Source organism: Cyclopterus lumpus, chromosome 19 (genome assembly GCF_009769545.1).
Source record: "Cyclopterus lumpus isolate fCycLum1 chromosome 19, fCycLum1.pri, whole genome shotgun sequence".
In the NCBI taxonomy this organism is placed as follows: domain Eukaryota; kingdom Metazoa; phylum Chordata; class Actinopteri; order Perciformes; family Cyclopteridae; genus Cyclopterus; species Cyclopterus lumpus.
The window spans coordinates 6,748,949-6,776,672 of record NC_046984.1 but is presented as its reverse complement, the minus strand read 5'-3'; the positions used below and the strand labels follow the sequence as shown (position 1 = coordinate 6,776,672).

The window sequence follows — 27,724 nt, the reverse complement described above, 5'->3', positions numbered from 1 at the left end:
AAGCTGTGGTCCAACCACCAGGGGGTGCTGTCCAGCCGCCTGTGGAGACGGCAAGCTGAAGCTCTGTATTTCTACTCTTCGGTCCAACAGCTCCACACACTCGGGCTTCTGCAACAGATGCAATGTCACAAGTGAATGTGCCGCTTACCGAGACGTGCGCGACGTGTCAAAGCAGCGTTGCGGTTGGATTTGTGTCCGTATTGTCTCACTAAATAACACACTTTATTTTACAACAGCCGCGGTAGCACGTTTTTACACACGACACTATTTTACACCGACAAGCAGCGCGCGGTGCTTCAAGCTAAAACCGGTAAAAACAGGATTCAGTCTCCAAATTACCACCGGGATTTATATTCAGAGCTAAAAAATGCATCCTAATAAAACACGAACACATTTTGAAAAAAAAAAAGAAAGAAACATTCAAAATGTAAGAATTTATTTTGAGTGATTAGCTTGAAAACATAAAAATATCCATTTACCTCTGTTGAAGAGCAATCCACGAGATGAGCCTCACGTCAGCACGTCGGTGTATTCCAGGCTCCGGTCCCACAGACACAGCCCTCTTTCTCCTTTGGACCGGGAACACGCTCCAGTGGCCGAGGCTGGCTGTGTGGGGCCATGTTGTGGGATGAGGCGATGCCTGGCGACCAATGGGGAAGCCCCTGGTGTGGGGCCCAGGGGCCTCCAGGGAGGGTTTACTGCAGGTCAGCCGCAGCCATTAGCATCTGAAGCAGGAGCCAGGAGGGATGGCACGTCGAGGTAGAGGACTGGAGTGGTGGCAGCAAATTTAAAAAAAAGACAAAACAGCTAAACAGGTGCTGGACACACTGCTAATGTTTTATTAAGAGTTCATGCACAAGTCAAAACAACACAAAAGAGAAATGGGAGATGAGGCAACTCAGGAAAGAAGCAGTCACACAGCACAGCCTCCCTTATCAGCATCTCTATTCATATCAACCAGTGACATATACAAAGACACACATTGTTCCTCTGCAGGACAGAGATGACTGGCACAGTCTGGGGCTCGCTGAGATTCAGTTACACATCACAGGGTCACGCTGATATAAGCCAGGTCGATCCTGGGCGGTATATAACAGGATGGTAACAACATGTATTCTTTAAAACACACATTTGTAGGCTTCTTTTTTTCCCCCCTTTTTCAATCGACTGAGATAAAAAATAAATTGTGTTACAGAAAACACACACACGCAAACACACACACAAACACGTTTTCCTTTCTGTTTTGCCATATGATAATACTTCAGAGTGAAACTATTCAAATATGTATCCTTCATGAGTTAAATGGGAGAACTGGTGTGGTTCTCTTGCAGCTATGAATCAGTGATGGGCTTAATTATATGTCCATATTTTTACTGTATGAACAAATTCAACCAAGAAGAATATCCATATAACATTGAAACATACATTAGGCAGCAGCAATGTATAAAAAAAGTAAAATCTGAACTCCATTAACAAAAAAAAACACTAAAACACACACCATTATGACAATTCCTCCTTCTGTCCCTTAACATTTCTCATTTTTCTTTTTGCACAATAAAATTATTTAAAATACTGATCTGAAGAAGAAAAAAATAGTTCTGAATAAATTATTTCTACACTTCAGCTCAAATATTTCCAAACGGTTCTCATTAAATTACATCTGGTTAAGTGTTAAGCTGGTTTACAGTACAGGTTGAAAGGTAATGCGGCTGTCAAAGTGCACGCTTGTTTTAAGCTTGTCGTGATTGTGTAACATGTTGCATGAATGTCTCATTTGTAGCACTCTCGTCTGCAGCCAGCTCATTGCTGAAAACAAATGTCATTTGGAAAAGGTCAGGCCTTTTAAGATGTCAGCATAAAGAAATGAAGGCGGGGAAGAAAAAAAACATACAGATATAATGCGCAAACAGCTTATGTAGTGTGATATTTCATTCTCATTACATCCCTGGATATTAAGCTGTGAATTCAGAGTCAAAGACGGGATGTGATTATGTACCGACAACCCAATTATCAAAGAAATTTCCTTCCACATCCAGAAGAAAGCACAATTTTGGTCCGAAATCATACAGAACACAATGGAGTTAAAACCTACAGCGAATGAGTAAAAACTCACCAGCGACAGCATGTGCGTCTCTTCAGCTACCAGTAGGACCCACTCTGACTGGGAGTCTGTTCAAAAATAACAAGACCACTCCCTGTGAACGCACCCCATGGAAATTCATGACACGAGGCCTCTACACAAACGGATAATTACACGGCATCTTTCAGGAGATGGAAAAATTAAAGTCAGCAGCTTTAGGTGAATAAAATCTCCGCAACGTGATCTCACCTGTGGTTAAGTTTGTCAAAGAGACATACACAACATGTGATTTAGAGGAGGTTATGAGGACGCGTTTGTCGGCGTTGTGCGCAATTATGCCAATACCAAAAAAACTATCTTCCGTTCTTCTTCATTTTAAATGAGTTTTTGTAGATTATCAGATGTATACGATTCCCTTTTACTTGTGAAACAGCTGACCTCAGTGAGGTACATCCCTATTGTCAAAGCAGCTGGAAGATAAAGCCTTTTCCAAAAAACAAAACAAAAAAACTACATTAAATCAACATCTCTTTCTCTTAAATATACACACACACACACACACAACTAATAAACTTGACATTTGTCATTTACAGATTTACAATTCAACTCGCACTGCCTTGCAATGCAGTACTGCTGCCTGTGACGGGCATTTACGCGATAACAACCATAGCATTTCTGTCGGGGGGTTTCGCTAATATTAAAAACTTAAATGATCAATAATGGTGATGTTAATGCATGCTGAGGGCTTTGGGTAAGAAATTGATTTCCTACTAATGAGCAGAACTCTTTTATAAAACTCTCTTCTTGAGGATTAGCTGCAACATGAAGCTCTGCGGTCCACAACGGGAGGAGGGAGATTCTTCACACTTAAAGAAGGAGGAAAAAGCCGGCTGCCTCTTAGTCTCTGACACCAGTCATCATGTGCAGTGAGATCCATCGTCTGGTGGCACGATCAAAATAGGCCATTCGTTTGGTTTTTCCTTCTCTATTGAGAACTGAACGGAGAGCATGAATAATTCCCTTTTCATAAAGGAGAGCTTTTACAAATCTGTAGTGTGAATGAAAAAGTGTTAAGTCCTAACGGCGGTGGATGTATTTTAGTGTCAGGTCAGTCTGTCCTCAGGTGATGCTGCTCGGCTGGTCGGGTCTTAGGCTGGGGGGGAATCAGAAGGCCAAAGGTCTACATGGCGAACAAAGCGTCCTCCGGCCTGTCTGGCTTCTTGCGGTTGGGGGTTCCCTGCGCTGCACCCGGCTCGCCACTGGGGGGCGACGGTAAGTTAGGCACCATCTCTGCAGCTTTGGCTCTCTCCTCAAGGAACTTGTCGAACTCTGTGTTGAAGAAAAAATAAAAATAAAGGAGGTATTTGAGAGACGATGTGGATCGAATGCAGCTGGAAACATAGCAGGATGGAAAATTAGAGAAAAAAAATGAATATATGAGCTACCTTCACTTGTCACACCTTCTTCAACTTCATCCCCTTTCTGGTGAGAAAGAAAAAAAAAGAGAACAATGTCACACCTGGGAGTTGACTGTGCTAAACCCAATCCATTGCAAACCACAGCAAACCAAGTTCAGTTTAGATCCCGTGCACTTGTCCAAAATCACCACACACCGTATATACATTCTCTTTTTTTATTTACACCCAGTTTTATCATATAACAGGAAGCCACTTACCCGACATTACCACTCACCCAAAACTGCAAAGAATGTTTGACGTAATAATAATAATAATAATAATAATAATAATAATACATTTTCTATCGATGCCCATTGATAGAAAATAGTATGAAGACCAAAACAAATCCACCAGTTGTTTCCCAACCAAAACAGCTAGATATTACCACTCATAAAACACCATCTCATTAGTGTGTAAAATGAGCATGGACTCTTGTAATGCTTTGCTGGTCATTCTTGGCCACAAACACAAAATTGCGCATCCCTTTCTTAACATTGAAAAGGTTGGATCGACTTCTGCGACACATTTTGGTTAAGATATGGTTATGGTAACAGACACTATTTCATCTACAGCTACAACTAAACATATCATGCAGGAGAAGAAGCTTTATCCCTAATTGTTGAGTTGAAACCAGATGGACAGTCAGAATGTTGCGTCAGACTAAAACCTGCTTATAGATACTTTATAGTACATCCCTTAGTGGTAGGAAAGCATGATCTCTGACAGTACAGAGCAACACATGTCTGCATTTAAAACGTCATGCTCATTTGACACAATTTAGTCAGGTATGTCCACACAACACAGCATTAGTAACCCAAAGTGAACTAGGATGTGTGTGATTGGCCAAAAGGTGAGGAAATGTAATGTTAAAGAAATGGGTTACTTTCTGGCTTTGAAGATAGGATTTGAGATCGGAGAATAAAACAGAGTGAAAAAGGAACGAGAAGGGGAGAGAGAACTGCAGGCAGAAATAAAAAAATCATGACGGGCTCACCACATCGGTACACAGCCACTCCTCTATGTCATCCATGACAGAGGACTGGCCTCCGACGCCCTGCGGGGCAGCGGCAAGATCGCAACAGGTGGCCGGATGGCAGCAATGCCACAAAAGACAAAAAAATAAAAAATCCCAACCCAAAAACAACAGAAAATATGACTTAAATGAACTTCAGCGTCAACTCAAATGCAACTTAGGAATGTATTTTGTGAAAAAAAAAAAAAGACCGACGGATGTTTGTGGCGTGGGGCACATCACACAGAGTGACGATCATGACTGAGTCACACTGACATGCAGGAGAAACCACATCACAAAAGCTGATTAAGATGGGACTGCAGTGTAAAGACGCCAGAGATTAATGTAGCGGGCAACAGCACATCTTAGAGTGCAGCGGGTGGCATCGGCCAACAACCACCAAGTGTATCTTTTAATTTGACCATTTTACACAGTTAATAACCCTCAGAGCACATCAAACAAACCAGATTAGCAACGCTTGACAGCCATTCATTCCCTCTCCTGCTTGTAGTAGTGCCAAGTGTGAAAGTAAGGTTAAGAGGCACACACACACACACACACACCAACCGACAAGACTAAATCTTTGTCTTGTGTTAGTAATGCATGAAAAACAACAGCAGAGAACCGGTAGCAGCGAGGATTCCTGAAAAATCAAATGCACCGGAAACATGTTGAGAGCCACACCGAGCAAAAAAACAAACAAAACAGCTGAGCAAAGATATCACTGTGAGAACTACAGGCTTGGTTAGAATCACAAATAGACAAAAACATACTGTCCCAAGAGAAGGTTTTGAACTCGTTTTCTTATTTTGTTAACTAACTGAGCGATTATAGCGACCAGCAGCACCGGTTAAAGCATGAGGGGAAATGTCTGGCGCACACACAAACACGCACTCAAATGTTTTGTGGAGTGGTTATGAAAACACAAAATGAGCATTAAAAGCTCCACACTGGACATGGAAGCCTGTGTCACCGAGACTCACCGCTCCTGCAGTCGGCTGTTGGACATCCAGAGTGGGAGGAAGGCCGTCGGAGGCGTTTCCGTCTTCTGCTGTCGCGCTGAGACAGGAGGTAGAAAATGGGCTTTTAGAATCCTGTTGGTCCTCGATTTTTCGTAAATATGAATAGAGCCGAAAGAATTAGTCGATAAATTGATGGACAGTAAATTAATCTACAGCAATGTTGATAATCAATTAATCTTAATTAAGTATCGTGGGATCTGAAAAGCCGTGTACAACACCACAAACGGTGCACGAAAACGAATGCGCGGTAGAATTCACGATCCATTCAATGCGTCCTTACGTCTTGTGTGTTTCAGGCAGAGCTCCGGTCCTGGTCTGAGCAAACACGTCAAAGTCATCCTGGCCAACGGGAGGCTGAAAGCTCGACAGAGAGCTCAAGGTACTGCTCACGCTGTCAGCGCCCACGTCTGGAGGGAAAGAACACACTCGATTGTCGAAAACACAATTCTACTGCTGAAAGTAAATGGAATAGTCACTATTCCACTATCTGATAGTTTCTATTCACAAAAACAAACAAAACACAGCTGGGGTCTAAATTACGTGTCCAAAGTGGGAAATTACTTTTATTCACTTTCTTGCCAAGATTTAGACAGGAAGATCAATAGCACTCTGATATCTGTGCATTAACTATGGCACGAGAGCCACAAGTTAGCTTAGCATTAAAACGTTCATATGGTCAGAAAAAACAACCGGCTCTTAGCAGCTACGTACGACATACGATACGCAATTAAATTTAAAGTAGAGAGTGTTGCAATCGGCTGCATCAGAAGAAGAAGAACACCATTTGTGTTATCTCAGAGTGAGCATGGTTAATGGCGGAGGCGCACCAAGGCCGGCCAGGCGGGAGGCCAAGGTGGCCGGGGAGGAGGGCCTTCCCGCGTGGGCTGTGACGGTGGGAGGCAAGCTGGTTGGGGCAGGCAAGGCAGCGCTCTGCATGTTGCTGACCACCGCCGGGGAGCCCGGGCCGAGGTCGATGAGGTTGTCCTCTGTAGCCTCACTCAAGACCTGGTGGAGAAGACGCGATGAGAAACACTGAAGCTCTTGCTTTCGGGTAAATTAAGGATTTAGGATTTCTGGCTCATGAGCAACAAAGCAAATCCTTTTGTGGAAGTCTAAAGGAAAAGGTGGGGTTATATAGCATAGATAGTTCCTTGGCTGTGTCTAGAAACATTGTGGTTCAAATAAAAATAAAAAAAGAAAGATGAGGGCATGGTTCAAGTAGTCTTGGAAAACATGTGGGTTAGCTTCAGGAGAGCATGAAAATGTCAGTAACTGAGGATAGCAGGAAATTAAATAACCTTTTGAAAAAACTGTTTCTTAAGGGGGTCCAGGAATACTGCTCCTCGTTAGAGACACATTTACCTTTTTATTACTTAGTGTTATCAATAGAAATAAAAGTGCAGTTATCCATAAGGAAAAAACAATCCCCTTAAGAAGGTAGGAATAAAACAGGGCGAGAGGGAATATTGAATATTTTGGCTCTGGAGGAGTTAATATACTAAGACCTTTTTGCAAATCCCAAACCCTGACTGTTTGAGAGAATGCAAACACAACATGACAAGGATGCTAGGAACACGTTCCCGTAGTGCCATCTTAACACTCGTATCACTGTCAGTCTGCCTCCAGGTTTCTGGGCTACATAGTCAAAACATGCCATATGGGGGTGACAGGTAGCGGTGGAGGCAGGGCCCATATTATTTAGCAATGTTTCAAGAGGCGCTGTGGGGAGAGGCTGGTCATTTAGGGGGTTTGACAATATTTTCATACTTGCCTGTCTCAGCTAGCCACAGAAACAGAAGAACAGAAAAGAACAGAAAGGAAGAGACAGTGAATACCAGTAACATGCCTGTGCAGGGACACACTGTAATGGCATGATCTCTGCAGAAGATATAGCATGCCTGATTAACTGGTAACCCAATGACGGGGTAATTATGTTCCAACAAAGTATCCTCGGACCATGCTTTTCATCAGAGTCGGTTCATGTTGATTTTGTTGTATAACTAAGAAAATATGAATCGGTACATGCATAGATGAAATGGAAACCAAAAAAGGAAACTTCTACTGGAAGCAGTCGCAGGCATATGATGTACAGTACATGAAGTTGAGGGAACATTGCGAGGCAGGAATATATTTCCGTACCGATGTGTTAAAGCATGACAAATGTAAGAAGATCAGAAAAGAATTGTAAAGAACAGGCAAATAAAAGTCATATAAAACAATGACTATGGGATGCTGAACCTGCCTTTTAACAATGCAGTCAGGTCTCTTGGTTGATTAATCCTAAAGCACTTTTTTGGCATAAACCACTGCTCCAAACTGACTGGACTCTTGACTGTATTTCATTCTGGCATGGACAACACTAGTGGATCTCTAAATACACTCATCCAAGGGCGTAGGTTTGCATATGGTCCATAGTGACTAGTCACGACCAAAGTTTTTGGAAAGACACAATTGTCCCCACCAATATTTGGTTAATTTGAAAAAAATAATTGTGCACAATATATTTGCAAATACATTTGTATTATTATATATATATATATATATATATATATATATATATATATATATATATATATATATATAATGTTCGTCGCCCAGAAGAGTGAAAAATACATTTCCACGTTTTCTAAAGCGTCCTCGAGCCTGCGAGACAAGATGCTGTCATGTAATTGGCTGAAGAGTCAGAAACACTCCGTGAATCGTAACTTGCAGAAAGAGAGCTGGCAGTAGTCACGTTAAGCTATTAAATACGCCAGGAGTTAATAAAGCCTCATATGAGTATTTCGTATTTTCTCAGCATTGATATTGTTGACCCTGTTGTGCTTTCTGGATAGGAAAATACCACCAAAAAGGTACCAATCCCAGTACAATCCCAATTCCAGTACCAAAAGGCAATGAGTGTGCTTTGCACGGACTACTGTGTTGTCACGGTCAATGTTTCCCCCTGCTGGACTGGACTTAAATGCAACAGGCCTGCACTGGTTGTAGACAGAATATTCAAAAATGAAGAACAAAAATCTGAATAAAATCATATTTGCTTTGCATTTTGTAATGAAAGTAAATGCATGCACGTCTTTATTATGGATTTCCATTTAATTAGGCATGTACATCTGGTGAATCACTGATAGGTAACTGACAGATAAACGGCACTTGACATGCAAGTCCACAGTACTGACACAGAAAGGTGCCGACGCCAGAGGGTGAGAAAACACGAGCAACAGATAAACATCACGACGTGGAAGAACTAGCTCGGAAGACGAGTAATCCAGGATATTTACGAGTGATCCGAACATTAGTTACTGACTGCCGACTCACCCCATTGTTGACACTCTGAGCCGATGATCTCCCAGACCTAAACCTCTCATACCTAAGGCCAACATGAAAGAAAAACAACATCAAAACTCTGAGTTTACCCCACCAGATCTGTGCAAACATACAATGATGTTGGTGAAAAGATGTTTTGATATGCATACTTTTTTTATCCTCCAAAAGTATAAACAGGCTTCCCCCCCCCCTATGTGTTCTAACCTTTCGTAGCGTAGGAAAATGTTATTGAGGTCATCGTTGACATGCAGCAGCTCCTCAGTCACGGTCTCATTGGAAACACAGGAGATGAGCTCCATTATCCTCTGCTGCATGGCTCTACAAGTCCTGTTCAGCTCCTAAACACACGCACAGGATGTATACAGACACACAGAATTCATAGTGGTCTCTGGTTACTGTTCTTAATGCTTTGTAGATGTATCTTCAACTAAAAATACTAGTTGTATTTTACGCACGCACACACGCGCACACACACACACACACAGTCCTTGCCTGTAGCAACTCATAGTCTGAAGCATCCTCCTGTCCTGGGACCATCTCAGTCAACATCTCCGACATCACTTTAGAGTTTCCACGAACAACGTCAAGCTCACTGCGCAGCCGGCAAATCTGTGTGTCACAGAGTTGAATTCATCTCATCAGTTAGTATATTATTAAGAATGACATTTGACATTTGAAGACAACAGCATTGCTTCAGAAAGTGAATGCCGACCAGGGGGTTTTGATTAATAATGTGCTAAGGAGGACAATAAAAAGATAAATGATATGATGCAGAGCTTTAATAAATTAACATAAGCTGCCAATCAACCGGAGTCCATTGGAACAAACTGATACACCGAACACCATGTGTTGTAATTGAAAGTGCATTAAAACTACACGGCAAAGGAATTTGAAATAAATAGCAAAATAGTTACATATAAACAGTTTTAAAGTAATGAATAAACAATTGATAAGTTAGCTGCAAGTAATGATTAAACAACTGTTGAAACATCCAGTTTCCGCCACTCCAAATGGGAGTAGTATGAATACAAGCTTAACCAAGGCCACCTCAACACTGACAGAAAAGGTTGGGATTGGGAACCATTGGCTTCGGGCGTGGCCACACCTAGCATGTTTGCTGCAGCACATTCAATCGCTGCAGCGTTATATCATTTGGTTTGGTCTTTTTAGGACAGATGCAGACATGTCTATTTTGAATCTTCATGGCACCAAAGTTAGAAAAAAACGTCTGTCCTCTGTAGGTTGCCACAGGGCGAGTACAAATGTAAACTGACTGCTCAGGTTCAGTGCGTTTATGGGAGTAGCACTGTACCTGCTCAGATGTAGGATTGATGGATCCAGAGGCAGGAACGCTGGGCACCTGAGGGGTGGTGTAGGCAGGTGGGACAGCCAGTGGTGGGGGCTGAGGAGGGGTGCTGAACTTATGTAGGGTGGAGTCGCCCTCTGGAGCAGCAGCCAACTGGAAGCAAAAGAGAAAGACAGACAAATTACCTGGGAAGATAGTCGCATTACACTTGGTCCTCGCACAGAAACTTTTTACACATTTAAGCAGTTCAGAGTTAGGGCCGTCAACAAATATTAGAAATTCGCAAACATATCAATAATAAAATAGTTTTTTTTTTTTAAACTCCAGGTTTTCTAAATCTAAAAATGTATGTTCGATTCTTAGAAAAATAAATAAAAAGCAGGACTACCGCACCCGTCTGCCTTGCATGCACTAAGACGTCACTTTCAACAAATGAAAATGAAAAGAAACGTTCGGACGAGCTGAAGGAGGAATAATTCAACAACAAGCGTAATAATGGCAGAAACCAGCAAGTGGGTACCACAGATATAGATGAGGGGGCATCATAAAGATAACTCCTCATTCCAGTCTCACAATTGAGCCGTTGTTCGTCCATTGTGGTGCAAGTGGTGGGAATAAATAGAAACGGGGCACCCGCCAAATTCAGCCCTAATTAGTATGACGCCGCCTACCCGCTGAGGTGTGTGTATAGGTGACAGGGTCTCCAGTTCTGACATGGGGAACTCGATGCCTTTCCTCTTGAGCTCCTCATAGATTTGGACCACACCCGTAAGGTCCGGACTGCTCCTGAACGCATCGGCCCACGCCTGGAGAAGGCAGGGTAGGAAAAGAAAGAAAAGAGCTTAACAGAACGAGAGGGAGACTGAATAGACACAGCAAACAAAGCAAGGGATGTGAGAACGGTAAAGAGGCCTGCTCTCTGATCATTTCTTTTAGTCTGCCTTGAATACATTCAGCCAGAACACCACAAAGCTCTTGGCTCCCACCAGTAGGCTAATCACCAGTAGGAAGGCTATTGCTAAACTGAGTCATCATCCATTACAACTGCTCCAACATGACACACTTTTGTTTTCAAACACATACAAAAGGACTTTGAGGGTGTTCTATATCTGAAAGTGTGATACTCAGCCACTGGATTACGAATCCAATACTCTGACTGAGGCTGGTAAGAGTTTCGCTCGTGAAATGTATCAACCTAGAATTACTTTAGTGTTGTTAAGACTATTAACTGTGCATCCAATGCTCACTTTCACAAAAGGTACACACAGTAACTACTGAGAGACAGGTGGTTATGGAGCTGCTCAACACAACCGCAGTCTGCTGCCCAGCCGGGTATTACACATCTTGCTAAACAAAACGTCAACAATACTCCTGCTGTTGTGTAAAGGGAGTGCTGTTAGATACATTTCCCCACGGTGTTTTCCCAGCAGGCCCTCCTAATGACTAGACAAACAATAAACAATGTGCCCCCCCATCCAGGATTCATGATGTCACATGGTTTCATTGGCAGAAATAAGAGCAGCCCACGTGAGTTTAGCAGTGTTACCCGAGCTGTGACAGGTAACTAGAGCTGCTCCTGGCTGAAGCCCCGGAGACACTGTACTTTACCTGGGGCTCTGCCTGGGGATGACAGTACACCTTATGGAATGTGACACACCCACACATACGAGGCCCAACACATACGCTGCTAACCACACTTCACCTCTCACTAACTGACTCAAATCCAAAACACCAGCTTTCTGTCACATTGATGTATAGCCCTAAAATCAAATTTAAAGACTCAATAACTTTAATGCAAATAACCCATAAGGCTTATGACATAGACTCTGCTAACGTTTCACTATTACCGTACCTGAATCAGGGCAAGTATTTTGTCTTGAACGATTGTAGGCGGGTTGTTTTTAGGGGAGATGATTTTAACGAGCACGCCGTCAACAAAGTCCCTGCTAGTGACCAAAGCATGAAAACGATGGCCGCAGTTCTTCACACCCGTCTCCAGGACCTGATGAATGCAGAGAAGAAATCGCTGTCACTATTTTCTGTTAATCAAATCCTGTTGTTGGCAGCTTAAGTTTGGCAACCCGGAAATAGATGGACAGGTTTTTAAACGATCTGTGAATGCAGATTGTAGCTAATGATACATTAAGTGACAGAAACTAAAAGAAAAACTTAATTTCACATGTGACTTAGACGTCTGATTGTGACAATAGGAGAACTAGACTACATGCATAACTCCCTTTACATACTTGACAGCACGTAAATAGCTGAAACGTAGCTGCCCACTTTTAACTCACCGTTAAAGTCAACATCACTTCCTTATAGTTTCTGTTGCCATTCAGCCTCTTCTTCACCGCTCTAATCGCATCCTTTGGCCTGCACACACACATTAAACACACAAGGATAGCACAGTTATGCATGCCCACAGCTTTTAAATGGTTTGATAAAGTAATTCCAAGCAGAACAAACACATGTATTAAGTTGACTTAGTGACGGCGGTCTTTAAGGGTCATTCTGAATGATGGCCACAAACTGCAAAAAGCGGAACACCAGGTAAAGGTACATGTCAATGATTCTTTAACTTTTCACACATTAACAAAAGTGGCTGTTTTATTCTGAGGGAGTAATTATTAACTCAGCAATTCTTTGTCCGCTAATAAAAGATCAAATCAGCCGTGTGTGTCCATGTCCGTGTCCGTGTGCGTGTGTGTGTTCCCCAGAGAAGAAAAATGGTGAGTCAGAGCTATTTTTATACACCGCTGATATACAGCACACTGCATTGGTTTAGACCCACCAAAGACAGTTTACGACCCGCTAATCAAACAAGACCTGGACGTCACACACCAGCTTAAACATACAGTGCAAGGTTAATGGAGGAATGAGCCAAGCAATGAGGCCTTGCCTCGATCCACCTTACACAGCCAGTCAGGCATCTTCTCTCAGTATGACATGGATAAAGAAAAGATGGACTCCGACAATATATCCTGCTCCTGCAATGCACAATGTGAACAGCACAGGAGCACAGAAGACCCAATTGAGCCAGTGCACATGAGAGGGTTAATCAATAACAGACATGGACACTCGTGGACTCACCCATCCTCCGTTTCATTGATGATGTCACATATTTCCATGTTAAGAGTCCAGTCTTCATTTTGCAGAGAGCCATCGGTGGCTCTCTCTGGAAAGACACAAGTATTGAGTTTGAGAGAAGAACCGAATAAAGACGTCGGAGTAAAAGACAGCAGACCGACCATAAGACGCTGTCTGTCGGCTAGCTAACCGTTAACGTCCGCTCCTATCAGTCAGCGTAGCAGTCGCCCTTTAAGACTGCAGAACATGTACAGGTTTGTTTTTTTAGCACTAACCTAAACATGGAAACTGACAGAAAACAGACCTTTGGTTCGTTGAACAAAGTGACAAGAGATGTTACCGAAACTACCACTTAGCTAGGCGGCTACCAGACCCGCTGTAGAGCACTCATTCGGGGACGTTAGCACGATAAACGTATAACGAGCACGTAAATGACTACCGCACAACATTTGATGCATTTCCGGCACACACGCGCCTATTCTTCAAGCGGTGTCGCGTCCTAAACATCTGGTTACATACCAATGCAATGCCCCACTGGGGTACTGTAAGGATTTCCCAAAAGGAACTCCATCTTGCTCGACAACAAACAAGTCAGTCCATGGGTTGATGACGATCGAACATGAGGGAAACGTCTTAGACGTTCCGCCCACACCGCAACGTAATTGGTCGAGAAATCCTAACCTTTGGTGTGATTGGACAGCTACAACATCCGTCGTGAGAGTTGGGCAATTGTAAATAAAAAGGATCCAAAGGTTGCATCAATAAAACTTGAACGGCGATTTTATGACTGTAGCACTCATCCTGGTTGCTTTTACAGACACACAACAGAGACATATTGTTATTAATTTTGACAGACATCCGTAAGAATATTTTGGCCTTGTTTGGGTTTTAATTCACTCTAATCTTTACTGACATTTTGCTTACAGAAGGTGAAAAGGGCAGAGACATGTATTTAATTTAAAACCTTTAAACATGAAAATGACAACTGGGTGCGGATGTAGTTTACTTTTCCACTAAAATTCAACTTGTTGCAGAAACAGAACTGTTAAGTGGAGATGATACAGGTGAATAGGTCTTCTGTGTGCAGCACAATCTTAAAATGTTAAATTACATACAACCTGGATGATGACAATCTTAATTACAGAAAACTATTTGAATGCAGTATGTTTCGTCTATTGCACTTACTGCAACCTCTTTATTACCAAACACCTCACACAGCACAATTAGTATGGATGTCAGGACAGCATATGTGCTTTTCAGTATTCAAACATGGCACAGAGCAAAAGCGGACAACAACATTAGTCACTATTCTCTTGAAACCATGCACAGTGTCCAAAATGTTACGGATGACTGGAAACTCTGTGAGAGGTGGCACACTTGGCAGCTGCCACATATTAACACTGCAAAAAGACAGCCAATGTTTTTCCCTGGATTGAAATGACTATAAACAGATCACAAACCAAGCAGCTGTCGCTGCTAAACAGAACAAACTGGATGTGGTGTTTGTCTGAATGGATATAGAAGTGTGGATGCACTGAGTTGCTTGGATGTGTGCTCACTGAGAGTTTTATGTTTAATCTTATCCCTCTCAGTTCTGCATAAGTTTGCGTTTGACAGTCGAACTCTCCGATGTGAGGTGAACAAAAAGAGCTCCAGCTGCGGTACGCGCCCTCAGCTCATACATGTCATAGTCATGGGCCCACTCCACGTTTCCCCAGTGCTCAATCTGTACAGGAGCAAAAACCATGTGAGAGAATAGTAAGTAATTGTCTGCAGAGAGAGCAGCAGGAGCTTAATTGTCACACTGAATGCAATACATGCAGAGGTGCAATATAAAAACATAAAATAAATCATAGCAACGTCAGCTTCTACACAGCATTGTACATTGTGTGCTACCAGTTTAGGTTCCATGGGGAATATGATGAAAACAGAGGAAGGTGCTGTTGTTTCAATTAATCGTTTGAGTTTCTTGCAATTACACTTCCAACATGTTTCATTTCCTCATCTTCCTTTAAGCCAATGGAAACTTTGACTGAAGAATAAAAGATTCTCTTTGCAAAAGAAGTACAGGGGTTACTTGAAAACTTAATAATGAGTAACACCACACTACCAAGCATCTTGACCAAGGTCTCATTTGTTTATGGTTGATATAGGAAAGAAATATGCTCATCGATAATAAAGTTGATGCAAAAAACATTTTCCTCCTACCTGGTATTCCTCCTCCAGTCTGGAAAGCAGCACTGCCTGTTCCACAGTCAGATGTCTGTCAATCATCCCCATGGACAGCACAACAGACTTCAACTGGGTGATCACATACTCAAGCCCTGCACAGGAAAAAACATATTACTGTGAAGCTATTTCCCCCTACTACAATTAAAGCTTATTACAATACTGTGCAAAAAAAAATGCAAAAATGATTAATAACAAAACTATTACACCCATTTACAATTACCACACAAAAACATTTCTAGACACACAATCTTGTCATTAAAGTATGTATGATCATATTTCACACTACAGTTAAATCATCTAAAATCATGGCTCATTTCAGAAGTGCACATAATTGTTAAAGTGCTTATCTCGGATCAGTTGGGAGATGTTTCACCTGTCAGGGACCAGAAGTTGTAAGAATGTAGGTGCTGCTGGAAAGTGTCTTTGGTGGCCTCTGGGATCTCAGGACCCAAAATACTGGACGAGGAGCCAATAGTGACATTATATCTGCAATCAAGTTGTGGGACATAAAGACAATGAGGAAAGAGTTTATTATGATAGCTACATTTACAAGGGCTATATCACCAGATCAATTTAATGTGCCTTGACTGTCCAACGCTAATGCTGCCGTTACCTGTTTTCCATCCAGTGCAGCACAGGATCCCACTCATTCTTCTGTAGCTCAACCAAACCCTGGGGCTCATCTACTCTGTAACTACACGAAACAAACACCATCAACACGTAAAACCACAACTGCAAGGAAAGTCACTTTTACCAATGTACAAAATATCTCTGCAAATAACCAACATGCTTGTCTAAATGCAGGATGGCATCTTTTCTGCAGCAATCAGGTCCAGGATAAAATTATATGATGCGTGTCGTTTCATCCTATTCCTGTCATTGTGTTGATTTTGTCTGACAGAAAAACATGTCCTTTCAACTGAAAGGGTGTCACTTAATTGATCAAATAGACATTTAATATCTGTGTTGTCACTGTGTTGATGTTGTTAGAAATTAGCTCTGGCTATTTATGAGTGAACAGAAAACTGAATAAGGTTAAGGTTATAAGTAAATAAGTAGTTTACCAGACAGTGTCAGTCTCCAGGAACTTCAGGGCAGCACTGATCATTTGTTCCTTGTTACGTTGGGTGGGATTGTCCAGAGCTGTGTTGCATAGTGTACTCTGGAGGAAGAGTACCAACATTTTTCTTTCAGTCAGTTACATTTTAGTTACATATCCTTTACCAGTGGACTCTATCGTCTTCTCTCTCCTCTGTCCTCCTACACGTGACCCGGAAATCAATTTCAGCATGCCCTCTTAAGGGATGTCTCAATTCCTAAAATGCATCCTGAGGAGAGAGGAGCTCCAAAGGTATTGTGTATGAAATTGGAAAAAAGAAATATCAATCAACCCTAAATTGGCCCAAGGATAATAAACTTTACCAGGTGCATCGTGTAGAACTTGAGTGTGTCTCTTTGAGCATCCCACTCGGTTGCCACAGCGATGGCCAGGGCTTCATTTGGCACTGTGAACAGCTTCCCTCCCGGTGTCTTCAGTTTTCTTTGGTCTAGGTTTATCTCATATAAACCACCTAAATGAAACATGGGAAATATTAATCAAGCAGGTGAATGATAGATATGGAGAATAGGGTTACTTCATATTTAAAAAAAGCATGAAACAAAAAGGTCCCAGTGAAGAGCACCATTTTTCCCCAATTCAATCCCAGAACTGCCACCCTCGACCTATTTCTGTTGACACTTACCTTCACCTTGGGATAGACTGACATCTTGATAAAATCGTTTTCTTTCTGGAAACAGCAGACCACGTCACATCAGTCAACGCGCGCACAACAAGGTTAAGTTAGAGTGTATTGCTGCAGCAGAAAGACATAGTTGATGCATATTGATTATGTATCTTACCTGCTGTGGCCGAGGAGTAATTCGGTGCGAAGCGAAATTGCTGACTTCTCGGGCACATTTGACCGGGAGAGAGGACATTTCCAAAATGTCTTTGAAGTCTAACAAGGCTCCTCAACATAGCGGCAGTCATGTGAAGATGTTACAGTGATGTTTTTAAGAAAGGCTAGCTGACAGGCTAGGCTACCTGTTTCGTTTCTGACAGCAGTGCGTTAATTCTTTAAACACCACATTTGTATCCGAGTCGATGTTTTTCGTACTTGCGTCGGTTCTTGTTTACGCTGTGACGTCACCGTCTACCTGTCTAAATGTGCTATGCCTCTATTCACCGGTGCACATTTCTGCCTCAGCTTTCAAACAGCAGCTCCGGGTAACCTAAAGCATGCGTGTGACCTTCTGTGTTTGAAAGATAGCGTCGCAAATAGTTTCTATAGCAGGGAAGTGTAGTTTTAACACGCGCCTGTACGCCCCATTACAGTACAGGAACAAACTACAGACGGATATTGCCAGAAAGCCCTCCGCCATTCGCACCAATGAGCGTTACAGATGTAGGCAAGGTGAACTCTCTTGGCCAATGAGAAGGGCGGATTCTGCTGCTCGAAGTCCACATACTTTTCTGGAAGCTTGGCGCTTGGTAAACTAAACTGTGGAGGAATCGGGGGGGTTTTGAATGTTGGTGGAGGTCTCAGTCCTCTCTCTCGTCTTTGTAGACACCGACAGAGACCATCGCTCAGACGGCAATTGACCACGGTCGGTGCCCAGCCAGCCAAGCGGGAGCCATGCCTGTCCCCGCTGGATACGTCAGCGACTCCCCAGCCGCGGCCTTCACATCCTCGGCCTCGCTTATTCCACCGCCACCGATAAACACCCAGCAGCCCGGTGTTGTCACCTCACTGCTGTACAGCGGCTCCAAGTTCAGGGGCCACCAGAAGAGCAAAGGGAACTCGTACGACGTTGAGGTCGTTTTACAGGTAGGGCTGTGAAACGCAAAATGTACTATTTAGGCCAGCTGTCAGGGGGATTTGATGATCTGTCAAACGGGCGGTGGGATGATTGACAGCTGGAAAACCAATGAGCCCTGGCCTTTGGTTGAGTAACTCGCCTAGCTAGCTGTGGATGTAGCAGTGCCATCGACTCTTTACTACCAACACCTTTCCACCATGAAGGGACATTTTATGTAATGGTATTATCAAAAACACTAATTGATAGAGGTCTGATAAGTGTGGCCTCTGCATTTGTTGGAAGAGTTTTTTAAACCTGCACGTTTATGCCTGTGTTGTGTGAGAGGATATTAAGTGTAATGTCATAAAATAATTTTATACGATCTGATTGCCACTTACTGTCATTTGAATGTGGAAGAACCTACTAATGTGAAGTAAATGTCCACATTCTCAGTTGTTTTCTTGTGTGCTCTTTCTAAGCATGTTACCATGGAGGATTCCTACTTGTGTGGCTACCTGAAGATAAAAGGACTGACTGAGGTGAGAGGAATATTTCACCTTATTAACCCACAAACATACAAAATAGGACCTGTGTCAGGCCACTACTCATTGTGTTTGCAATCTTTTCACAAGATGGGTATAGTCTAGTTCTTTTTTCTTGTTTATATTATAGATACTGTCAGGTCAGGGTACTACAGATTCAACTGTCATTCTTTTCAAATCTCTATATATATCTATATCTATATATGGATGGATGGATGGATAGATATATCCCACAATATGATGAACATAATAAACAGTGATTATCAGCATTCACTTTCTACCCTATAATTTGTTTTGGGAGGAAACCTTGTACTAACAGACTTTAGAATTGAATCGGCGTGACATACTTTCACTTACAAAGATAAGAAAAGACGAAACGACACGTTATCACATTGGCAGTGACAGAGCAAACAATAACATCAGTGTTGCTGCTGCGTTCATTGTCACAGGAATACCCAACTCTGACCACGTTCTTCGCTGGGGAGATCATCAGCAGGAAGCGGCCGTTTCTCACACGTAAATGGGACGCAGATGAGGATGTGGATCGTAAGCACTGGGTAAGGGGAACGCTTCATTCATGAATCGACACAAGTGCTCGACAGCAGGCTGGTTTACCGTGACGTTATCCTTTTTACTTTTTCTGTCAAGGGCAAGTTCCATGCTTTCTACCAGTATGCAAAGACATTCAACTCGGATGATTTTGACTATGAGGATCTGAAGAAATCTGACTATATTTTCATGAGGTGGAAGGTAAGTTACTGCTTAAATTGAGCATGACCATATGTTTTAGTAAGTCACCTCTGAACTGCAGCTGCTGCTATTCCTCACCCTGTCCGTCCCTGCAGGAGCAGTTCCTGGTCCCCGACCACACAATAAAAGACATCAGCGGAGCATCCTTTGCCGGATTCTACTACATATGCTTCCAGAAATCCACAGCAACGATCGAGGGCTACTACTATCACAGGAGCTCTGAATGGTAACGCAACACAACACTCGTCACTGTGAGGTCAAGCAGAGTCATTTTACGAATGAGCAGACTTGTTGCTGAAAGGTTGCCGGATCAAATCCCAGACCATGTCATTCCTGCTATAACATTGTCATTTAGCACTATTGTGAGGACTGAAAACAGTATTAACTGCAATGTGAAAGTTGTTATAGGCTTAGGGGTGAACTCTGCCAACCATACATGAAGAAAAAAACTGAATATGAGCATCAGTCCAGACTGCAGTTTGCCCTCAATTCATTTTGTTCCTCAGGTATAAGACTATTGGCTTTCAGATGTCAACATCCATCTTTTTATTCCAGTAAAACCTTTCAATTCGGGGTAGTTTTTGACAAACTGGGCGGTAGGCAAATCGGAAGATTTAAGTAAAGTCAACTTATTTATACATCACATTTTAAAGTAAGTGCCTGATATTGTTCTCATCTGGGCTGCATGAACAAAGGAAGGAGTAAACACTTCAGACTTTTAATGAATTTCAAACAAGGCAATTGCTGAATAGCTATTGCAAGAAAGAATGCTGACCATATAAAGTATACAAAATTGGAATTGATGTGATTAAAAATCTGAAGGACTGTGCCTTTTTTAAACATAATAAACCACCACAAACTATGTGGAATTGTTGAGGTATGCCTTGTCACAAAGCTGGAAACAAGCTTATGCAGTGTACCTCTAACATATGCTGTGTTGTTATACTGCAGGTACCAGTCGCTAAACCTCACCCACGTTCCCGAGCACAGTGCAGCCATCTATGAGTTCCGGTGACCCCGGCCGGCATCGTGGATCTTTTCTTGATGGACACAGACTTAAGGCGAAGCAGAGGTCTGCAGATGCTACCGAGAATGAAAAGGAGAACGAATAGGGACGAGAATTTTGGACTCTGGAGAAGTGCAAACTCATACATGTTCCCAATAAGTGGAATAACATCAGATTGACCAGTGGATGGGATATCGCACAGATGAATGTATGGATGAGATGAGAAGAAAAGAAGTAAGAGCAGATGTGCTCCCTGGCTGGAGCTTGTAAAGTTACAACCAGCAGCAGAGACGGGGTGTGCCTCATACTGTGTACCCCTTTTCTTTATTCCTTTTAACGTCTGGTTTTAAACATGCTTGGCGCAGCATCTACAGACACTTTATGAACTGAGTTGGGAATTCTCCTTGGTGTTTTTCAACCAGCAGCATCGTCAGCTTTCACTCGGCCGATGCCGAGCGAGCAGAAACACATTTGACTACCGTTGGACAAGGATTCCTCTGAGGAGTCTGCTCTCACAGACACGATCTGGAAAGAAGTGACTCAAGTCTGTGAGGAAGAAAAGCCCGAGAGTAGTTTGGGTTCATGATTGATTGGAGCTTCAATCAGCCCATAAGCTACAATGGCAGTATTTGTTTTAGCTAAGCTGGGTCTTTGTTTGCCTACCAAGAGGATATTTTGTTATCTTACTCTAAATGATGGACGCAGAGTGGCACTTTTAAAGGCTGCAATGTGAGGGACAAGCAAAACAAGCTTCCCCCCCGCCCATGTTCATACAACTCCTTGGGAGATTATTATCAACATGTGATTGCTGTGAATCTTGTTCTATTGCGTTACATTTGCACAAAGATGGACTATATGTAACTGAAGCTTGCAGTCAAGATTTACGCTCGCGTGCTCTAGTCCACAAGGTGGCAGGACAAGCTTTTTAAACTTGTTTTTAAGGGTTTGATTGCATAGGGAAGTTCAGAGCCAAAACAATCACGTACAAGTATTAAAGAAAAAAGTATTTTTACTTTGCACTCTGCATTAAACAAAGAGCTTTTTACTCCCTCATTTGTCATTTTAAATGAAGATCCCTTCTATCCCCACATGTCTGTCCCCTCGACTATGCAACACTTTCAACATAGCACTCTTTAAACAAAAAAAACTGCAGTTTTCAGAGACAGAATTTTATTCTATCCTCATAGTATATGTAAAAAAAGAATAAAGGAAAGAATCTATCTTCATGAAAGGAAATATTTTTGTTAAATTGCCTATGTAAACACCCCCTGATCATGTTCCCTCCCCACGTGATGGTGCCATCTTTCTAAAGCTTATCAGAGTTGTATTATAAAAGTGTGTTTTTTGTTGTTGAGAATAAGCCTGGATTTGATTGACGGTGTGACTGTAAAGAATGGATTTTAAAAAGTCATATCAAAATACTTTTCACTGTGTCTTGCCTGTTTGACCAATACACTACATCATGTTTTTAGGTGATATTTTCATAACACACCTCAATGTAATTCATATTTAAACATTCCTAAAGTCTAAAACAAACTGCATTGTATACAGTTAAGTAACAATGTAAAGTATTTGTCAGCAGTGTTAAAAACTCAATAAACTTGAATGCAAAAACAAGTCCTGATGCTGCCATGGTTAAACATTTGAATCGGAACACTATTTTTTACCCACATCACCCTTTGGTGTTTTGAAGCTTTCATACAATCGTTGTTGTTTTAGCATGAAGTCGACACAATAACAATATGACACAATGCTAACGTGCTGCTCATATCAAGCAGGTATAAAGTTAACCGTATTCACCATCCTAGCTTAGCATGTGTGATTGCTAATACATTTGTAAAATTGCTAAATGACACCAAACACAACATACGTCTGAGGCTGATGAGAAAGATAATTAATTAATTTTTCTAGTAATTTGAAAAGATAAATAGTGTTGGACAGATTGAAATCTTGACCTGATGATTGGGCTAGATGAAAATGTAGTGGTTTACTCAGTAGGTGTACAATTCATCCTGAAAGGGGCATGAATGTAGACTGCAGATTCCATGACAATCCATCCAATAGTTGTGACATTTTACTCAAAACTACAAAAGTCGACCACATGGTGGCACCGGAGGATAAAGCAAGCACAGTCATCTTGTGCCAATCCAGCCAGTAGATGTGGAAATATTTGAACAGCATTGGTGAAGGGTTGGACATCTTTGTGCTGCTAGAGGAACAATCAAGGGATCGCCAACGTTGTTTGGTGAGGACTCATTCTTCAGGCACCGTGGCTATAATTGTACTACATATGATGGAATTGCAATCCATATAATAGTTGTAGATATAACCTTGCATCTGCCATAACCAGAGTCCTGCCAACTAACAACCCAGTTTTCTTTCACACCGTTACTTTTGGCACAGAGGAAGCCACTTACTTGCCACTACTGTCACAAAGATTTGTCAACAAAGAGAGAGGAACATCTTGGGATTAGCAAAGTATTTCTGTAATACTGTTGCACACTAACTGCTGAATAGCGAACAGACTATCAATGAATTGTCAATGTATAAATTTACTCAACTACTTATGTACAATTGAAATATTCCCATTTCCTGCAATAGTTGCCATATTTTATGAATGTATTGAACGCGTAACACAGAGTGCCCTGTGGGTGTTTAGCCGTGCTAGCAGCTTGGCGCTAGGAATGACACTGTCCACTTTGGTCCAAACTGAAATATCTCAACAACTATTTCTAGAGAGGTTTGTACAAACATTCATCGTTCCCCGACGATGAATCTTATGACTTTGGTGATCTTCTAACTTTGGTGCTAATGGCACCCTGATCAACATTAGTTCTGAGCGAAGCATTTCAACTACTATTGAAATAACTGCAATTTGGCTCAGGCATTCATGTTCCCCTTTCGGATGAATGGAACATTATCAACGACCTTGTCAAGTCACATTTTCAGTTTGTCCAATACAATAAGACATGCAACAAAAGTCCCCAGGCGGAATCAACCTGGCAACGTTGCAGCCATGTAATGTGCGCTAACCATTCAGCTGCTATGGCAGTTATTTGCCTTGCCTTGCCTTGCCTTGCCTTGCCTTGCCCTCCTAGTACCACTTTCAATTGGGTAAAACCAATTTATTTTGTACTGGTAGTTCCAGAAGAGCAAGTGAATTCCCACGTTAAATGTGTGGTAATTGCACACAAATGAAAGTGTCTCATATATCTCCAGGTTCACTGCGGTATCTATAAAGAGAGACTTAGCCATTATAATTTGGAACTTAGAAATGCAAGGCAGTCCTTCTTTGACATCATGAGCAAAAATAATACACGTGCCTTATTTGCTACCGTTGAATCCTACTTGAAGAACCGGCAAGACTTTGTGTCTGTAGCTAATTACACATCAGAACTGACTAGGATGACATGTGGTGTTCCCCAAGGTTCAATAAAAGTGTGTTATCAGAATTATGCAGACGACACACACATCTACATAACTATATCACCAGGGGACTATAATCACATACAAGGGCTGGCTAAATGCATTGAAAAAAATCAACAACTGGATGTGCCAGTATTGTCTTCAATTAAATAAAGATAAAACAGAAGTCATTGTTTTTGGTCCCAAGGACTGCTCCACATATCTGGAACAAAGTCCATGAAAGCTGCAGGTCTGCTGAGACCCTCAGAGACCCTCAGAGACCCCCCAGCTCCTTTAAATCCCGATTGAAGACTTTTCTGTTTGCTGTTGCCTTTAATTGAACAAGATGCAAGGATATCAATCACTTTCTGCATCTCACTACTGCATTTTATTTCTTTAACTGCACTGCAACTTTTATTCTATTTCTTGCTTTGTGACTATGTTTTATTGAATGTTCTTAAATGTTTTTAAATCTTGTTTTCTTTTGCATTGTTTTGGTTTTATGTGAAACACTTTGAATTGCCTTGTTGTTGAAATGTGCTATACAAATGAACTTGCCTTGCCTTGCCCTCATAGTACCACGTTCAATCGGGGAAACCAACTTGTCTTGTTCTGCAAGTTCCAGAAGAGCAAGTAAACTCGCATGTTAAAGTAAGTATATGTGTGGTAATTGTACACACAATTAAATGTCTCATCATGCAAGCCTGTTTGCATTATTTCTCAGCCCAGCTTGTTAATGCATGATGCGTGTTTAATAACAGCTTATTATCAGCTTCCTTTTCCCATTTTTTTAAACCCCATTTCAAATAAGAGCACCAGAAATATCAAAAGTCTACAAAGTGGAAGATAACCAAAAGTCAAAAGTATCACCTGCAGATATAAACTTGGCTTCAGTCTGTGGGTTGCATACCAACATGAATTGTCAGACAGTGATTAGTTGGGTGTAATCATTTCAGATGGGTATATTTGAATTGTTTGTTTAACTAATTAGAGTGAGATGTCCTACAACAGACTAACAATTGTTTAGTCAAAGATTGCATGGCGATGACTAAGATCGTCTTTTACCAGAGGATAAGAATGTGCCCAAGCTTTCACAAAGTTCCAATAGAAATAATCATAAACATCATGCTGTGAACAACCGCAATATGATTTTATGCAGCACAGTAAGTAGTTTTCCAAACAACGGCCACTGCTCGCTCTTGTTCTCTTCTTGTTACGCTTTGCAAAAATTACAACTGATCTGCTGTGTGTGTTTCTATCTCTATATCTATACAAACAACTGCTGAAAATAACTCTTTAGATTTTAAGAAACATTTTTGATGAACCATAGTAGTCAGCGTTAACCTCTAAGACAAACACATTGTGTTTTCTGTGGCTTCCTCTCTACAAAAACCCTGCCATGCTTTTCCAGTTGCTCTGATATGGTTTAAAGAGAGCGGACAGTAAACAGTAGAGCTGATATCAATTAGATCAAATTGCACTAGATTACATACATGTTGTGCACGTGAAGGCAGTTCCAGGCAATTTATGAACGGCCATTGCTGAAGAAATGCTGACCATATAAAAGTATCATAAATAAGGTTTGATTTTAATACAAATCTTAAAGACACAAGTCTTTAAACCACCACAAACAATGTGGAATGCCTTATTATTATTATTGGCTTATGCATTGTACCTCTAACATTCATTGAGCTGACGCTTTTATCCAAAGTGACTTACAATTATACACAGTAGACACAGCGACTAACCAGTCTCCCATAGCATATGCTGTGTTGTTAACCAGCAGCAGAGACGGGGTGTGCCTCATACTGTGTACCCCTTTCTTTATTCCTTTTAACGTCTGGTTTTAAACATGCTTGGCGCAGCATCTACAGACACTTTATGAACTGAGTTGGGAATTCTCCTTGGTGTTTTTCAACCAGCAGCATCGTCAGCTTTCACTCGGCCGATGCCGAGCGAGCAGAAACACATTTGACTACCGTTGGACAAGGATTCCTCTGAGGAGTCTGCTCTCACAGACACGATCTGGAAAGAAGTGACTCAAGTCTGTGAGGAAGAAAAGCCCGAGAGTAGTTTGGGTTCATGATTGATTGGAGCTTCAATCAGCCCATAAGCTACAATGGCAGTATTTGTTTTAGCTAAGCTGGGTCTTTGTTTGCCTACCAAGAGGATATTTTGTTAGCTTACTCTAAATATCTTAACTATTGGATGAATTTCTAGAGAGGTTTGTACAAACATTCATCGTTCCCTGACGATGAATCTTATGACTTTGGTGATCTTCTAACTTTGGTGCTAGTGGCACCCTGATCAACATTAGTTCTGAGCGAAGCATTTCAACTACTATTGAAATAACTGCAATTTGGCTCAGGCATTCATGTTCCCCTTTCGGATGAATGGAACATTATCAACGACCTTGTCAAGTCACATTTTCAGTTTGTTCAATACAATAAGACATGCAACAAAAGTCCCCAGGCGGAATCAACCTGGCAACGTTGCAGCCATGTAATGTGCGCTAACCATTCAGCTGCTATGGCAGTTATTTGCCTTGCCTTGCCTTGCCTTGCCTTGCCTTGCCTTGCCCTCCTAGTACCACTTTCAATTGGGTAAAACCAATTTATTTTGTACTGGAAGTTCCAGAAGAGCAAGTGAATTCCCACGTTAAATGTGTGGTAATTGCACACAAATGAAAGTGTCTCATATATCTCCAGGTTCACTGCGGTATCTATAAAGAGAGACTTAGCCATTATAATTTGGAACTTAGAAATGCAAGGCAGTCCTTCTTTGACATCATGAGCAAAAATAATACACGTGCCTTATTTGCTACCGTTGAATCCTACTTGAAGAACCGGCAAGACTTTGTGTCTGTAGCTAATTACACATCAGAACTGACTAGGATGACATGTGGTGTTCCCCAAGGTTCAATAAAAGTGTGTTATCAGAATTATGCAGACGACACACACATCTACATAACTATATCACCAGGGGACTATAATCACATACAAGGGCTGGCTAAATGCATTGAAAAAAATCAACAACTGGATGTGCCAGGATTGTCTTCAATTAAATAAAGATAAAACAGAAGACATTGTATTTGGTCCCAAGGTCTGCTCCACATATCTGGAACAAAGTCCATGAAAGCTGCAGGTCTGCTGAGACCCTCAGAGACCCTCAGAGACCCCCCAGCTCCTTTAAATCCAGATTGAAGACTTTTCTGTTTGCTGTTGCCTTTAATTGAACAAGATGCAAGGATATCAATCACTTTCTGCATCTCACTACTGCATTTTATTTCTTTAACTGCACTGCAACTTTTATTCTATTTCTTGCTTTGTGACTATGTTTTATTGAATGTTCTTAAATGTTTTTAAATCTTGTTTTCTTTTGCATTGTTTTGGTTTTATGTGAAACACTTTGAATTGCCTTGTTGTTGAAATGTGCTATACAAATGAACTTGCCTTGCCTTGCCCTCATAGTACCACGTTCAATCGGGGAAACCAACTTGTCTTGTTCTGCAAGTTCCAGAAGAGCAAGTAAACTCGCATGTTAAAGTAAGTACACGTGTGGTAATTGTACACACAATTGAATGTCTCATCATGCAAGCCTGTTTGCATTATTTCTCAGCCCAGCTTGTTAATGCATGATGCGTGTTTAATAACAGCTTATTAT

The 27,724-nt window shown here is 41.6% G+C and overlaps 3 protein-coding genes across 4 annotated transcripts; 1 reads left to right on the top strand and 2 right to left on the bottom strand.

The window, feature by feature from the left end:
* Nucleotides 1-816: 816 nt before the first annotated feature.
* tom1l2 (target of myb1 like 2 membrane trafficking protein) lies at nt 817-14,005 on the bottom strand. 2 transcript variants are annotated; one of them, XM_034559502.1, is made up of 15 exons: nt 13,808-14,005; nt 13,292-13,376; nt 12,496-12,574; nt 12,054-12,203; nt 10,873-11,007; nt 10,208-10,354; nt 9,388-9,504; nt 9,100-9,233; nt 8,887-8,938; nt 6,399-6,576; nt 5,852-5,978; nt 5,533-5,608; nt 4,532-4,591; nt 3,526-3,562; nt 817-3,409 (listed from the first exon to the last, which is right to left on the bottom strand). In XM_034559502.1, the coding sequence occupies exons 1-15, from the start codon at nt 13,857-13,859 to the stop codon at nt 3,261-3,263; spliced, it is 1,578 nt and encodes a 525-aa protein (XP_034415393.1). In that variant the 5' UTR covers nt 13,860-14,005; the 3' UTR covers nt 817-3,260. The 2 variants fall into 2 exon arrangements, with proteins under 2 accessions (XP_034415393.1, XP_034415394.1); XM_034559503.1 differs by lacking the exon at nt 4,532-4,591 and having other exon boundaries at nt 13,808-14,003.
* A 449-nt stretch (nt 14,006-14,454) lies between these two features.
* On the bottom strand, nt 14,455-17,891 carry atpaf2 (ATP synthase mitochondrial F1 complex assembly factor 2). The gene is made up of 8 exons (XM_034559505.1): nt 17,420-17,891; nt 17,263-17,307; nt 16,943-17,091; nt 16,585-16,682; nt 16,134-16,214; nt 15,894-16,006; nt 15,497-15,612; nt 14,455-15,014 (listed from the first exon to the last, which is right to left on the bottom strand). The coding sequence occupies exons 1-8, from the start codon at nt 17,547-17,549 to the stop codon at nt 14,877-14,879; spliced, it is 870 nt and encodes a 289-aa protein (XP_034415396.1). The 5' UTR covers nt 17,550-17,891; the 3' UTR covers nt 14,455-14,876.
* On the top strand, nt 17,888-22,077 carry LOC117749235 (glucose-induced degradation protein 4 homolog). The gene is made up of 7 exons (XM_034559506.1): nt 17,888-18,050; nt 18,127-18,387; nt 18,838-18,897; nt 19,350-19,457; nt 19,549-19,650; nt 19,746-19,876; nt 20,602-22,077. The coding sequence occupies exons 1-7, from the start codon at nt 17,991-17,993 to the stop codon at nt 20,663-20,665; spliced, it is 786 nt and encodes a 261-aa protein (XP_034415397.1). The 5' UTR covers nt 17,888-17,990; the 3' UTR covers nt 20,666-22,077.
* Nucleotides 22,078-27,724: the final 5,647 nt, after the last annotated feature.

Bases quoted from the DNA above. Each gene is read 5' to 3' on its own strand.
- tom1l2 (XM_034559502.1), bottom strand. From the start codon at position 13,859: ATGGAGTTCCTTTTGGGAAATCCTTACAGTACCCCAGTGGGGCATTGC. The intron at 10,355-10,872 runs GTAGGCGGCGTC...TTTTGCTTCCAG, and splicing joins CTATACACACACCTCAGCGG to TTGGCTGCTGCTCCAGAGGG. The intron at 5,979-6,398 runs GTGCGCCTCCGC...CTTTCCCTCCAG, and splicing joins CTCCCGCCTGGCCGGCCTTG to ACGTGGGCGCTGACAGCGTG.
- atpaf2 (XM_034559505.1), bottom strand. From the start codon at position 17,549: ATGACTGCCGCTATGTTGAGGAGCCTTGTTAGACTTCAAAGACATTTT. The intron at 17,092-17,262 runs GTAAGTGTCAAC...TGTTTCATTTAG, and splicing joins CAGTCTATCCCAAGGTGAAG to GTGGTTTATATGAGATAAAC. The intron at 16,215-16,584 runs GTAAACTACTTA...TGTTTCGTGTAG, and splicing joins CTGGAGACTGACACTGTCTG to TTACAGAGTAGATGAGCCCC.
- LOC117749235 (XM_034559506.1), top strand. From the start codon at position 17,991: ATGAGAAGGGCGGATTCTGCTGCTCGAAGTCCACATACTTTTCTGGAA. The intron at 18,051-18,126 runs GTAAACTAAACT...TCGTCTTTGTAG, and splicing joins TTCTGGAAGCTTGGCGCTTG to ACACCGACAGAGACCATCGC. The intron at 19,651-19,745 runs GTAAGTTACTGC...CCGTCCCTGCAG, and splicing joins ATATTTTCATGAGGTGGAAG to GAGCAGTTCCTGGTCCCCGA.